Source organism: Hylobates moloch, unplaced genomic scaffold, assembly GCF_009828535.3.
Source record: "Hylobates moloch isolate HMO894 unplaced genomic scaffold, HMol_V3 SCAFFOLD_2, whole genome shotgun sequence".
Classification (NCBI taxonomy): Eukaryota; Metazoa; Chordata; class Mammalia; order Primates; family Hylobatidae; genus Hylobates; species Hylobates moloch.
The window spans coordinates 88,207,676-88,221,880 of record NW_026652277.1 but is presented as its reverse complement, the minus strand read 5'-3'; the positions used below and the strand labels follow the sequence as shown (position 1 = coordinate 88,221,880).

General features: G+C 37.0%; 1 protein-coding gene across 9 annotated transcripts in view; it reads left to right on the top strand.

The window, feature by feature from the left end:
• The window catches only part of SENP6 (SUMO specific peptidase 6), a 120,152-nt gene that overhangs the window by 14,996 nt on the left and 90,951 nt on the right, over positions 1–14,205 (top strand). For 5 of the 9 annotated variants that reach the window (XM_032152916.2, XM_032152907.2, XM_032152899.2 and 2 more), the window contains exons 2-4: positions 5,166–5,259; positions 5,543–5,587; positions 7,510–7,570. In XM_032152916.2, coding sequence (XP_032008807.1) covers positions 5,166–5,259; positions 5,543–5,587; positions 7,510–7,570 — 200 coding nt within the window. Of the gene's footprint in view, positions 1–5,165; positions 5,260–5,542; positions 5,588–6,360; positions 6,469–7,228; positions 7,426–7,509; positions 7,571–14,205 lie in introns of those variants that run through there. The other 4 variants (XM_032152945.2, XM_032152925.2, XM_058435075.1 and 1 more) reach the window with 2 other exon arrangements.

The window sequence follows — 14,205 nt, the reverse complement described above, 5'->3', positions numbered from 1 at the left end:
CCACTCCAGTTTGCCCCCAGACTTTTAAAAATCTCTTTTCTTTTTATAATTTATTTTTTCTCTCACTGGAAATTATTACTTCCATGGAGGTTCTAATCTAATATCAATTAGGTTATGATTGAGTTTGTTAGAATTATGTGTAAACAGCCAGGTGCGGTGGCACACGCCTGTAATCCCAGTGCTTTGGGAGGCCGAGGCGGGGGGATCACAATGTCAGGAGTTCGAGACCAGCCTGACCAATGTGGTGAAACCCTGTCTCTACTAAAAATACAAAGTTAGCCAGGCGTGGTAGCATGCGCCTATAATCCCAGCTACTCAGGAGGCTGAGGCAGGAGAATCACTTGAACCCGGGAGGCAGAGGTTGCAGTGAGCTGAGATTGCGCCACTGCACTCCAGCCTGGGCGACAGAGCAAGACTCCATCTCAAAAAAAAAAAAAAAAAAAGAATTGTGTGTAAAGAACCCCAGTTCCTTTAGTGCATAAATATTACAATGTCTCTTTTGACTTTTGAAACATAGGTTCATTTTACATTGTGTTTTTTAATTTTCATTTATGTATTTTTGAGACTGTTTTCGCTGTGTCACCCAGGCTGGATTGCAGTGTTGTGATGATAGCTCACTGCAGCCTCAACCTCCCAGGCTCAATTGATCCTCCGTCCAGTCCTCCTATCCCAGTCTCCTGGGTAGCTGGTACTACAGGCACGCACCACCATGCCAGGCTAATTTTTTTGTATTTTTTTGTAGAGACAGGGTTTTGTCATGTTGCCCAGGCTGGTCTCAAACTCCTGGGCTAAAGTGATCTGCCCACTTCAGCCTCACAGAATGCTGAGATTACAGGCATGAGCCACTGCACCCAGCCTTTGGTGTTTTAAAACTTTTTCTTTTGGAATTCATTTAAATTTATATAGAAGTTTCAATGATTGTTTGGAGAATTTATTTCCTTTTTTTTTTTTTTTTTTTAGACAGAGTTTCGCTCTTGTTGCCCAGGCTGGAGTGCAGTGGCATGATGCACCACCACACCCGGCTAATTTTGTATTTTTAGTAGAGACGGGGTTTCTCCATGTTGGTCAGGCTGGTTTCAAACTCCCGACCTCAGGTGATCCGCCCACCTCCGCCTCCACCTCCACCTCCCAAAGTGCTGGGATTACAGGCGGGAGCCACTGCACCCAGCCGGTTTAGAGAACTTCTATATAACTTTTACTCAGCCTCCACTAGTGTTACCACCAAATATAGCCAGTGTATGTTTGTCACAACTATGAAATTTAACATTTGTGTGGTAGTATTATTACTATTACCTGAACTACAAACTTTATTTTGGGTTTCACCAGTAATGCCATTAACAACCTTTTCATATTCGAGAGTCCAATCCAGGACTTTGGATTTGATTGTCTTGTCTCCTTAGTATACTGTGTTCTTTCACAGTTTCTTAATCTTTCCTTGTTTTTCATAACCTTGACAGTTGTACAAAATACTGTATACAGGTATTTTACACAGTGTCCCTCAGGTTGGGTTTGTCTGATGTTTTCTTGTGATTAAACTGGGATTATGCGTTTTAGGGAAAGGATCACAGTGCTGAAGGGCTATTTTCATCATACCATATTAAAGGGTACATGCCATGAATAAGACATATCACTATGAATGTTAACTATGATCACTTGGCTGAGGTAGTGTTTGTCAGGTTTCTCCATTGTCATAGTGTTTCCTCCCTTTTATGTCTGTGTTTTTGACGTAAGTTACCAAGGTGAGCCCATACTCAAGGGAAGGAAAATTCATTTTTATCTTTGGAGAAGGGAGTATATGCTTATATTATTTGGAATTCTTCTGTAAGGAACATGTGTCCCTTCTTTCCATTTATTTATTTATTCAATCATCTGTTTTTATCAGTATGGATTCGGGAATGTTTATTTTATTTAGGAGTTATAACCCAATGCCGATGTTATTTATTTTTGCTAAAATTGTTCCAACTTTGGCCGTTGGGAATTCTTTCAAGTTGGCTTCTGTAACCTTTTGACACGCCCCCATCTTTAAAAAAAAATAATGGTTTTCTTGCATTCTGACCCTGTAAGTTACACCAGGTTCATGTTGGTGTTTTTTCTGCTTCTGGCCTAGAATCAATCATTTCTTCTAGGAGCCCTGGCTCTTTTTATTAGAGAGAATGGTATTTAGAAACCAAGATCTAGTTGTAGGTGTGTTTGTTGCTACTGGGGTGTCATTGCTTCTAGACCCTCTTAAGAAAGCAGCCCTAGCTCTCTATACTAACCCATGTTACAACATACCTGTACATCTGTGTATGTATTAAATAAATGTGAGTTCATGCTGGCATGTCTGACTCTAACCTAGCACCATAGGGTTCATTTTATCTTTCCTCTCTTGCTTATTTGTAACTTCTTTATCTGACAGGGAGAAACCTTGTTTCCATCATCTACTATTTATTTACTTATGTTTTCAATCCCAGTATACATGCTAGGAAGTTTCATGTATACTGATGGTTTGCTCATTAAGACTTATTTCCTCCTGTTCATGATATTTCTGAAACTTCTTTTTCAGGCTTGCATTGAAGTTTTATATTTTTTAGAGAGGATTTATGTTTGCTTGTGTTAGTTGCTTTCAGGCTGTTTTTTTTTCCTTTTAAAAGCAGTTTTTTATTGTGGTATAATATACATAACATATAAGTTACTGTTTAACCATTTTTAAGGGTGTATTTATACAGTTCGTTGGTATTAAGTACATTTATAATGTTGTGCAGCTGCCACCAATATTTATTTTTGGATCTTTTAAATCATCATAAACAAGAACTGTGTACCTGTTAAACAGTAATTCTCCATTTCTCTACTTCCTTTAGCCTCTGGTAACCTTGATTCTACTTTCTGTCTCTATGAATTTACCTATTCTGGGTACCTCATATATGTGGAATCATACAATATTTGTATGGCTTATTTCACTTAGTAAACTGTTTTCAAGGTTCATCCATCTTGTATCCTGTATCCAATTTGTATCCCTTTAAGGCTGAATAATATTCTGTTGTGGCTGTGTGTGTGTGTGTGTGTGTGTGTGAACATATGTACACACATACTATATTGTGTTTATTAATCTGTTGATAGAAATTTGGGTTGTTTCCACCATTTAGCTTACTGTGAATAATGCTACTATGAACATTGGCATACAATTGTCTGTTTGAATACATGCTTTTGTTATTTTAGATGTCTCCCTAGAAGTGAAATTGCTAGCTCATATGGTAATTCTATGTTTAACTTTTTGAGGAACTGCCAAATTCTTTTCTACAGTGCCTGAACTGTTTTGCATTCCCACTAGCAATGCACAAGAGTTGCAGTTTCTCCCACCTCCTAGCCAATACTTGTTGCTTTCCATTTTTAAAGTAAGTAATAGCAGCCAGGCAGGGTGGCTTACACCTGTATTCCCAGCACTTTGAGTGGCTGAGGCAGGGAGGATGGATTGAGGCCAGGAGTTCGAGACCAGCCTGGGCAAAATGGCAAGACCTCACCTCTACAAAAAAATTTAAAAATTACCTGAACATGGTGGCATGTGTCTGTGATCCCAGCTACTCCATAGGCTGAGGCGGGAAGATCATTTGGGCCCAAGAGGTCAAGGCTGCAGTGAGCCATGATGGCACCACTGCACTCCAGCTTGGGCTACCTTGCCTCAAAAAAAAAAAAAAAAAAAAAAAAAAAGCTATCCTAATGGGTGAGAAGTAGTATCTCATTATGGTTTTGATTTGCATTTTTTCATGGTTAGTGATGCTGAGCATCTTTTCATGGGAGGATATTTTAATTATGGGTTTTTCATGGCCTTGTAAAGTTGTGAAAATTCTGGCTACAAACCGTAGTTAATTGTGGTCTCTTATGATTAGGGATTTCCTAACTGTCAAGTTTATTCGGGCTGCTGTATTGAAGTCCATAGACTGAGTGGTCTTTAAACCTCACGTTTCTCAGAATTCTGGAAGCTGGGAAGTTAGGTCAAGATATCCAGATTCAGTTAAACCTCACATTTCTCAGAATTCTGGAAGCTGGGAAGTTAGATCAAGATGTCCAGATTCAGTATCTGGTAAGGTCCCACTTTTTCACAAATGGTGCCTTCTGGCTGACTCCTCACGGAATGGAAGGGGCAGGCAAGCTCCATTGGGCCTCTTTGATAAGGGCACCAATCCCATTCGTGAGAGCTGTGCCCTCATTATCTAATCAGCTCCCACAGGCCCCACCTCTTAATACCATCTGTATCTTGGGGTTAGGATTTCACCATATAAATTTGGGAACATTCAGACCATAGCACTGACCATGGGGTGGATGTACTTTGTCTTTAGTTCAACTCAAAAGGCCAGAGCCAAGCATAAGACATCAGAATTATCCCCACTGCCTCTTCAGTGAGTTTTTTGTTCTGTTTTGTTTTTCCCTAGTTCACCCAGTCAGAATGTTGCCCTTCAGCTTGTCTGGTTTTCAGTCTGACATCTCATTTTGCTGGGGCCTTGAGGTTAACCTAATAAAGCCTGGGTTCTAAGGACATCGGGTTTTTGGTCATACAGTACCAAGAGAGAAATGCCATCTTTGGAATTTCATTTAGCTCTCTGGGTTCCCACCTTCTAGTTGTTAATGGATTCAAGGCGTTTCAGCCATGCACTTATAAAATTTTTTAAAATTCATAATGAGCACATTTAGTGTTCTGATCCAGAGTTTTTCAGGTTGTCAAATTTTAACCACATTGCCAAAACAGAAAACCTTGTTTGTTTTTCTTCTGTTAAAAGGCAGGTATCATTGAGTTTAAGGGAGGGTCTAGCAGTCTGGATATAGTTCTCATGAAGAAGGCAAGCAAACTATTTATAGGTACTTATTTCTAGAATCAGTGATCAAAGATGAGATTTAGGGCTGATTTTATATACATACATATTCATGTGCCCTCCATTTTTATTATAGCTTTCTAATCTTGAGTTTCTTTGTGTAGCAAACACATGTATGGATGATTATGAATTAGTAAAAACAGATTTTAATGTCTTCTTTTTCTCTTTGGAGGAAATCAGATGTTTACAAAAAATAGACAAAGGCAAGCAAATTAAAACAAAATCTAGAATAATCAAAGAGCTTGGGAAATGCTCATATTTGTTTTATATTGAATAGCTCTATTAATGAATACTTACTGCAGTTTGTTTTTATTTCAGCTTTGGCTAGATCAGAGTCTAAGAGAGATGGAGGTTTTAAAAATAATTGGAGCTTTGATCATGAAGAAGAAAGTGAAGGAGATACAGATAAAGAGTAAGGATTTTTTTTTCCCTCAGATATTTTATAAGAATAAAACTTCTCATTAGAAAAACAATTTCTATTCTATGAAAATATTTTTAGGAGTATGGTATTCTTAAGAAAACATTTAACTCTTTCACAGTCGCAATTCTTTATTGATAAATAATTTTACTGTTATTTTCTCCATCTTTTGAAATGTATAAATATATGCTTATAGTAAGTGTAACCTTACAATTAAAAATTGACTGTACAATGGAAGGCTTCAAAATAAGAAAATTGTTTTTTGTTTTTTAAAAAGGCATTCTGTTCAGGCAGCAATTTGGAAATCCACCATTTATCATGAGTAAGTGAACCCAGATAAGACCCTTGCATTTTGTATGAAAGTTTAAATACTACAGTATCTTTCTTCCCCAGTTGTGACCACCACCCCTACCACATCCATCTTAGGTCAGATTCTTACCAGAGAAAGCAGAACCATTATAAATGATAAACACAGGTGTTTACCCAGACAGAAGTTAAGCAAAGTGTTCATTACACTTTGTTAATCTACTTGGAATGACTGTTGTGTAAAAATTTTAAATGATAGTTTTAACAGAACTTTTTGTTTCTCGGGAGATTTGTTTTTAAAATTCAACATTTAGTTTTTTGGCTGGGCACAGTGGCTCATACCTGTAATTCCAACACTTTGGAAGGCCAAGGCAGGTGGTTCATTTGAGGTCAGGAGTTCAAGATCAGCCTGGCCAACATGGTGAGACCTCATCTCTACTAAAAATACAAAAGAGTAGCTGGATGTGGTGGCACACACCTGTAATCCCAGCTACTCAGGAGGCTGAGGCAGGAGAATCACTTGAACCCGGGAGGTAGAGGTTGCAGTGAACCCAGATCATGCCATTGCACTCCAGCCTGGGCGACAGAGTAAGACTCCGTCTCAGCAAAACAAAAACAAAAACATTGTTTTTAGTTTTTTGATTTATTGATCTGGTTTTCTGCTGGCCAAAATAAACAGCAAATTCAGAGATACACATATATACACACAAAGTTCTACCAAAACTATAAATATGTTAAAGAAATTTTTATACAAGAAGTCATTCAGAATATATTGGCTAAATATTGTAGGTGCTTCACTTCTGTCTGGGCAACAGCTCCGTTCATCATTACCACTTTATGTGCCTTCACCGATGAGATGTTGATTTGAAGTTTTATTTGAAGGAGAGCTTTGAACTGGTAAGTCTCTCATTTAAAGTCAGTATTTTATGGTTTTCTTTCTTTCATTTCTTTTATACTTTTTCTGATTACTTTAAAGTATAAAACAATTATTGTTATATTCAGTATGCATATAGTTTTGAAAAATTAGAATTAAATCTGAAATTAAGCTGCATAGAAAATATACCACTTTTTAAACATGTTTGTAAAATGTTTACGAGAGACTTTATCATTAAAAAAAGTTGGGATGTATATAAACAGTAATAAAACATTTTACATTTTTGTGTAAATATCTAGGACTTTACAATAAATAGCTGAGTTGTCTTCGAAAAGGTTGTATTTGACTTTCTTTGGTGGCAGGTTTACTGTAGTTATACATTTTTTAAAAACTGTCTTTATGGTGCTAGCTGTCCTGTACATTTCATTTCTGAATTGTACTTTTTGGTTCATCATGAGTCTCAGGGACATCAGCTTTTTGAACATGCATCTATTAACATGAACCTGTTAATAGATACATTAGTTTAATCATTTAGAATTTCAGGCCAGTGATTTCTCAATGAAGGGTTGATATTTCCAAGAGTGGTAGAAGTATAACTATTTTACCATGGTAATACCACTGGAATGACTTCCTTTTCATTAGCTAAGGCTTTTTTTCCTTTCAGTTCATTTCTTCGTTTCTCTTTCTACCCTTAATTTTCAATCTAAGACAAAAAGGAAAAATGAATGAGAATATATAAAGTCCATAACTAAATAAACAGAATTATGTGTTCATTTATTGTAGGGTTCAGCAAACTATGATCCATGGGCTAATCTTGTGTGCCACCTAATTCAATTAATAATTTTTATTGGAACATAGCCACATGTATTGTTTATGGCTGTTTTCATACAACATACGAGTAGCTTCTACAGAGAACATATGGCCTGCAAAGCCTGTGGTCTGGCCCTTTACGGAAAAAGTTTGCTGATTCCCTTAATTAGGTGAGCATAGAGGATAAAACCTCAGAATTTAATATAAGGATTGTGATTGCTACTTAAGGTTTTTTCCCCTTATTTTCTGTGTAGTGGGACAGATCTGCTCAGTGTGGATGAAGATGAGGATTCTGAAACCTCAAAAGGAAAAAAGGCAAGTGTTGCTTAAAATATTTTTTTCTTTTATGTTATATACAAAAAAATTGTTACCTCAAAAGAAGACTTACTATTTTTAAATTATAAACCCTAGTTACCCACTTTCTCCACTCCAGAGGCAAGTGGTGTTCCCAGTTTGTTACTTATCACTTTGGGAATGTTTCATGCATTATAAAGAAGAGAAATATTTCCACCTCCCATGTTACACAATTGGTAATATACGGTGCATGGTTTTTCTGATCTTCCTTTAACTTAATATATTATCTTGGAGACCATCTGTAAGAGTTCATAAAAAGCACCTCATTCTTTTCAGTGAGTGCATAGTATTCCATTGTATTATATACCATTAACCAATTCCACCTATTGATGAATATTTACAGTGTTGTCAACTTTTAAATTTTTTTCTAAAATAATCTGTAAATTAGCCTTCTATATGGGTTATTTTGCACACATACAAGCATATCTGTAGAATGAATTCCTAGAAGTTGCACCGCTTTATCAGGACAGGTCCATTTCTAATTTTGGCATACCAGATTTACACTTGTTCCATCGATATCTGAACGTATCTGTTTCCCCACACATCTATCATAATGTCATCAACCTTTGATCTTTGCCAATGAAAACTAGTATCTCAGTGTAGTTTTAATTTCCATTTTATTTTTTGTGAGGTTGAACATCATTTCATATGTATAGTCTAATTCTTTTTAAAATAATTGTCAGTTAATATCCTTTGCCCATTTTTCTATCTGGTCTTCAGAATATTATTCATAGGAATTATTTTTATATTTCGTCTAAGACACACTTTTTTTTCACATTTTGACATCTTTGAAATCTAGATGCATCTTATTAAGATAGCGTGAAATGCTTTAACTATTTTAAAAAAATGTTTTTGGCCAGGTGTAGTGGCTGACACCTGTAATCCTAGCACTTTGGGAAATCAAGGTGGGAGAATTGCTTTAGGCCAGGAGTTTGAGACTACCTGGGCAACAAAGTGAGACTCCATCTCTAAAAAATAAAAAATTTTGCGCTGTAGTACATACAATAATGGTGTATTGTATAATAATGTTATAGGTTTGATGAAATAAGGTATTTTGGAGAAATTTGCCCTTTGCTGTGATACTAGTTGCTAATATATATACGTGTGTGTGTGTGTCTTTTTTTTTTGAGACAGCGTCTGGCTCTGTTGCCCAGAATAGAGTGCAGTGGCACAATCTCAGCTTACTGCAACCTCTGTCTCCCAGGTTCAAACAATTCTCATGCCTCAGCCACACGAGTAGCTGGGATTACAGGCATACGCCACCATGCCTGGCTAATTTTTGTATTTTTATTAGAGACCGTGTTTCACCATTTTGGCTAGACTGGTCATGAACTCCTGGCCTCAAGTGATTCTCCCATCTCTGCCTCCGAAAGTGTTGGGATTACAGACGTGAGCCACCGCGCCTGGCCATTACTAAAATTTTAACTCAGTTTTTTCACTAGTCTTTTGTCTTTGCTTATGGTGGCTATTGCCGTGGGGAAAATATATTTCCTTGTGTCATCAGATATATCATTTTTCTTTTAAAGGCTTTTGAGTCTACTGTCTTTGTTCCTAATGATGTTAATTTAATAACTTACTTGGGACTGGGCACGGTGGCTCATGACAGTAATCCCAACACTTTGGGAGGCCTAAGCAGGCAGATCACTTGAGGTCAGTAGTTCGAGACCAGCCTGGCCAACATGTTGAAACCTCATCTCTACTAAAAATAGAAAAATTAGCCAGTCATGGTAGTGGGCGCCTGTAGTCCCAGCTACTTGGGAGGCTGACGAAGGAGAATTGCTTGAGCTCAGGAGGCGGAGGTTGCAATGAGCTGAGATTGTGCCACTGCACTCCAGCCTGGGTGACAGAGCGAGACTCAGTCTCCAAACAAAAAACAAAACAAAAAAACCCACTTTTATTTGCTTTGTCTTATTAGATATATAAAATAGTTTCACAGTAGTAATGCCCACATAATTACTAATAAAATGATTTTCAAATTATTTTGTTTCCTTGTTTTTGGTGACACTTGGAGGTATATGTATAGTCCCACTAGGAATATGTATTTAAATTAGTATATTTTTAAGTAATTTGAAATTGTTTATTTCTGTTTGGTATTCTACCAGCTGAATAGAGAGTTAGGTTTGTTGTTTTATTTTTTTTAATTTTGTTTTTTATAGTGAGGAATTGCATTTTATTTTGATTTTTATTTTTATTATGTAAATTTTTTGGATGGTTTCAGCATCACATCTCAAAAGACGTAATTTTCAGAGAAATCTAATTTTGTCTTGATTCCCTTTATTCTTTTTTCCCTATAAGTGACTTGTTTTAAAAATTATGTGGCTTAGCTTTTTATATATATATATGTAAGCATATACCACTTTTCTTGGAAAAACTATCCACACTGTTTGTTGACACCTTGATTTTTTTACTTGAGAGTATGTTATGTAGATCACTCTACAGCAAAGTGTTTACAAATCTTTATCATCCTTTTTATTGTTATATAGTACTTCATTGGATGGATATACTGTAGATATTCAGTTTGTCCCTACTAATGAATAGAGATTTTTTCCCCCAGTCTTTTGCTATTATGTATAAGACTTTACTAAAACCTTGTGCATATATATTTTTTCATATCTGTGTAGTATATTTGTGGGGTAGATTCCTAGAATTGAAGTTGCTATTTCAGAGGTGAAATTCACATGTAGTTTTGCTAGATACTGCCAAATTCCCCATCTATAGGTGTTAACATTAGTCATTCCCACTAGCAGTGTATGACTCTATTTCCCTGTAATCTTGCAAAATATGTAGTCATACTTGAATTTTTGCTGATCTGAACATAGCACCTTCACATATTTCCTGTATTTACAGTGTAAGAATTTAAAGAACTTTTAACATTTACTTTTTTTTCCCTTTCTGGGTTTGTTTTTTCCCTCTGCAACAGCTCTATTTTGTCATAATTTGAGGAAATTTATTTTATTTATTTCTTTATCTATTGAGACTGAGTCTCACTCTGTTGCCCAGGTTGGAGTGCATGGCGCGATATCGGCTCACTGCAGCTTCTGCCTCCTAGATTCAAGTGATTCTCCTGCCTCAACCTCCTGAGTAGCTAGGATTACATGCGGACACCGCCAAACCAGCTAATTTTTGTATTTTAATAGAGGTGGGGTTTCACCATGTTGTTAGGCTGGTCTTGAACTCCTGACCTCAAATGATCTGCCTACCTTGGCCTCCAAAAGTGCTAGGATTATAGGCGTGAGCCACTGTGCCTTCCTGAGGAAATTACTGAATTTGATGTTTTTCTGTTAATACTATTAAGTTTTTCTTTATAAAGTTATTCATGCTGAAAAACTCTAAGGTTTTTCCCATTGCAGATTTTCCTAGCTTTTATTTTAGCATCTGGATTTCCTGAAGTGCTGCTTTTTAGGTGTTTTTTAGATAGACAAGAAAAAAGCAGAAAAAAAGGAGTGAACTTGGTAGATGAAAATAAGATGTGAGCAGGCACGGTGTCTTTTGCCTGTAATCCCAGCACCTTGGTAGGATGAAGCAGAAGGATCGTTCGAAGCCAGGAGTTTGAGATCAGCCTGGGCGACAAAATGAGACTCTACCAGAAATAAAAATAAAAAATAAAAGATGTTTTCTATCACTAACTTACATAGGGCATTGGTCTTCATGTACACATATGTAGCTTTCAGATTGCTTTTTTTTGTTTTTTTGAGACAGAGTCTTGCTGTCCCTCAGGCCAGAGGGCAGTGGTGTGATCTCAGCTCACTGCAACCTCCACCTCCCAGGTTCAAGGGATTCTCCTGCCTCAGTCTCCTGAGTCACTGGGATTACAGGCGTGCGCCACCACGCCCGGCTAATTTTTTATATTTTTAGTAGAGACAGGGTTTCACCATGTGAGGCTGGTCTCGAACTGACCTCGTGATCTGCCCGCCTCGGCCTCCCAAAGTGCTGGGATTACAGGCGTGAGCCACCGCGCCTGGCCTGCTTTCAGATTTCTTATGATTTTTTGTAGAAGTATATGCTTTATTACATATTTTTTAAATGTAAATATTTATGTTTTAAAGTAAAACCTACAGGACACATTGATTTATTTAGTGAACTCTAAAGATCATTGTGATATGATAGTATCATCTATTTTAAGTATACATGGACCATATCTTAACAGTTAGAAATTTTATATTGTGCCTTTTCCCTCTTAAATTCATATTTCTTCTGTTCAGTTTTCCTGCAGAATCTTAATATGATATACTTTTATGTAATTGAAAATCTTTTTATTATCCTATCACACTTTGAGATATTTTTCACTGAAGATAAACTTCACTGAATCTTAACATTAAGTAAAACTCCTGCTACTAAAGTTTGTTTTTTTAAAAACTGAGTTATCATTATAATTATTAATGAACACTTGATCTAAAAAGTATTATTACAGATATTTATAATTATTAAATTTATTATGCAAAATAATATTGGAAATTTATCTTTTAAAATGGGGGAGGCTGATGGTTTCCCTTTTTATTCATTTAGTTCATCTATTCATGAATCTGTATTATCTGAATGAAACTTTCAGAACAATTTTACTCTTTCTTAAAAATCGACACATAACAATTGTACATATTTATGGAGGGAAATTTCTTTTTAAACTTTTTTGTTAGATACAAGTGCTGAGAAATCCTGGTTACATTCTAAATAGATAAATATGGAAGTAGTTTTGCTATAGTATTATCATACAGTTCTTTTTTTATTTGAGACAGAATCTCACTCTGTCTCCCAGGCTGGAGTACAGTGGGGCAATCTCGGCTCACTGCAGCCTCTTCCTCCTAGGGTCAAGCGATCCTCCTGCCTCAGCCTCCCAAGCAGCTGGGACTACAGGTGCCTGCCACCATGTCTGACTAATTTTTGTATTTTTAGTAGTTTTAGTGATTTTGCCATGTTGGCCACCAGGCTGGTCTTGAACTCCAGACCTCAAGTGATCCACCCATCTTGGCCTCCCAAAGTGCTGGAATTACAGGCATGAGCCATCGTGCCTGGCCACAGTTCTTTCCTTTTGAGTTAAATGCCAAAAATTACATAGTAATCAAACATTTAAAAATTAAAAATAATTTGTAGTCCAGTCATTAGGTATTGGCCTTCCAGATTTTGAGAAATACACTAAAAAAGCTTTACCAAGATTTGAATAGCTAGTATACTTGTTACTTTTAGGTTTCTTTGTTTTGTTTTGTTTTTTAACCAAACACTCTCAGAAATAATTGGAAAAACTGAAATCTTGTTAATTTCTATATGCTTTTGCCAATACAGCCCTTTTTTTTTTTTTTGAGACAGAGTCTCCTGGACCCCAGGCAGGAGTGCAGTGGCATGATCTTGGCTCACTGCAACCTTCGCCTTCCCAGTTTCAAGCAATTCTCCTGCCTCAGCCTCCTGAGTAGTTGGGACTACAGGCGTGCGCCACCACGTCTGTCTAGTTTTTGTATTTTTAATAGAAACAAGGTTTCACTATGTTGGCCAGGCTGGTCTCGAACTCCAGACCTCAGGTGATCTGCCCACCTTGGCCTCCCAAAGTGCTGGGATTACAGCTGTGAGCCACCACGCCCTGCCAGATTGAGGATTTAAAAATTGATTACCATGACTAAAGCTACCATGCTTGATAATCCTTCAGAAGATCTTTGTGTGTCCCAGGGATATATACATATATCTACTTGGATTTTGAATAGCTTACAGGTAACGTATAGGTCTGTCAAGCTAAAGGAAGAAACTGAGGCAAAATTAATATAGTTAATAAGTTAATAGAGTAAAAATTAATATAGTGAGTTTATGTGAGCCACATTTGAGGACTGCAACCTGGGAGCATAGATTTAGGTTGTCCCACATGTATGCTTTAATTAGCAGCAGTTATGAGTGAGTTTTTTAAGGAAAAAAGAAGAGACTATTCCTAAGTTGTTTAACAAGAATTTACATTAAAATAGCTAACAATAGATATTGATTGGCCATACTTTGTATCACAAATTCCTGGAACATGAAGATAATAGGGCCACAATGTGCAACTTGTGATAACTTTTTTTTTTTGAGATGGAGTCTCGCTCTTGCTACCCAGGCTGGAGTGCTGCAACTTCCGTCTCCTGGGTTCAAGCCATTCTCCTGCCTCAGCCTCCTGAGTAGCTGAGATTACAGGCATGCATCACCACACCCGGCAAATTTTTGTATTTTTAGTAAAGACGGGGTTTCACCATGTTGGTCAGGCTGGTCTCAAACTCCTGACCTGAGGTGATCCATCAGCCTCGACCTCCCAAAGTGCTGGGATTACAGGCGTGAGCTGCTCGGCCAACATTTTAGGTAATTTATCTGCTAGTCAGGAAACTACAGGCAAGAAAAAGCACAAAACACCTTTAAATAATTGCCTTTGGGCATAGGTCGGGGACTATGACTGAAGTCCCTTACTTATGTCTCTCTGGGCCTGATAAATTTTGCATATCTCACAGAGCTCAGACTGCTCTGAGCTATTTTTCTTTTCTCAGGTCCATATGGATCATTGGTTTAAACTATTATAGACTGGTTTCTCCATTTGAAAATGAGTGTGGAATTAGGAGAAATCCTTTATTTTAGTTCACAGTGTCTTCATA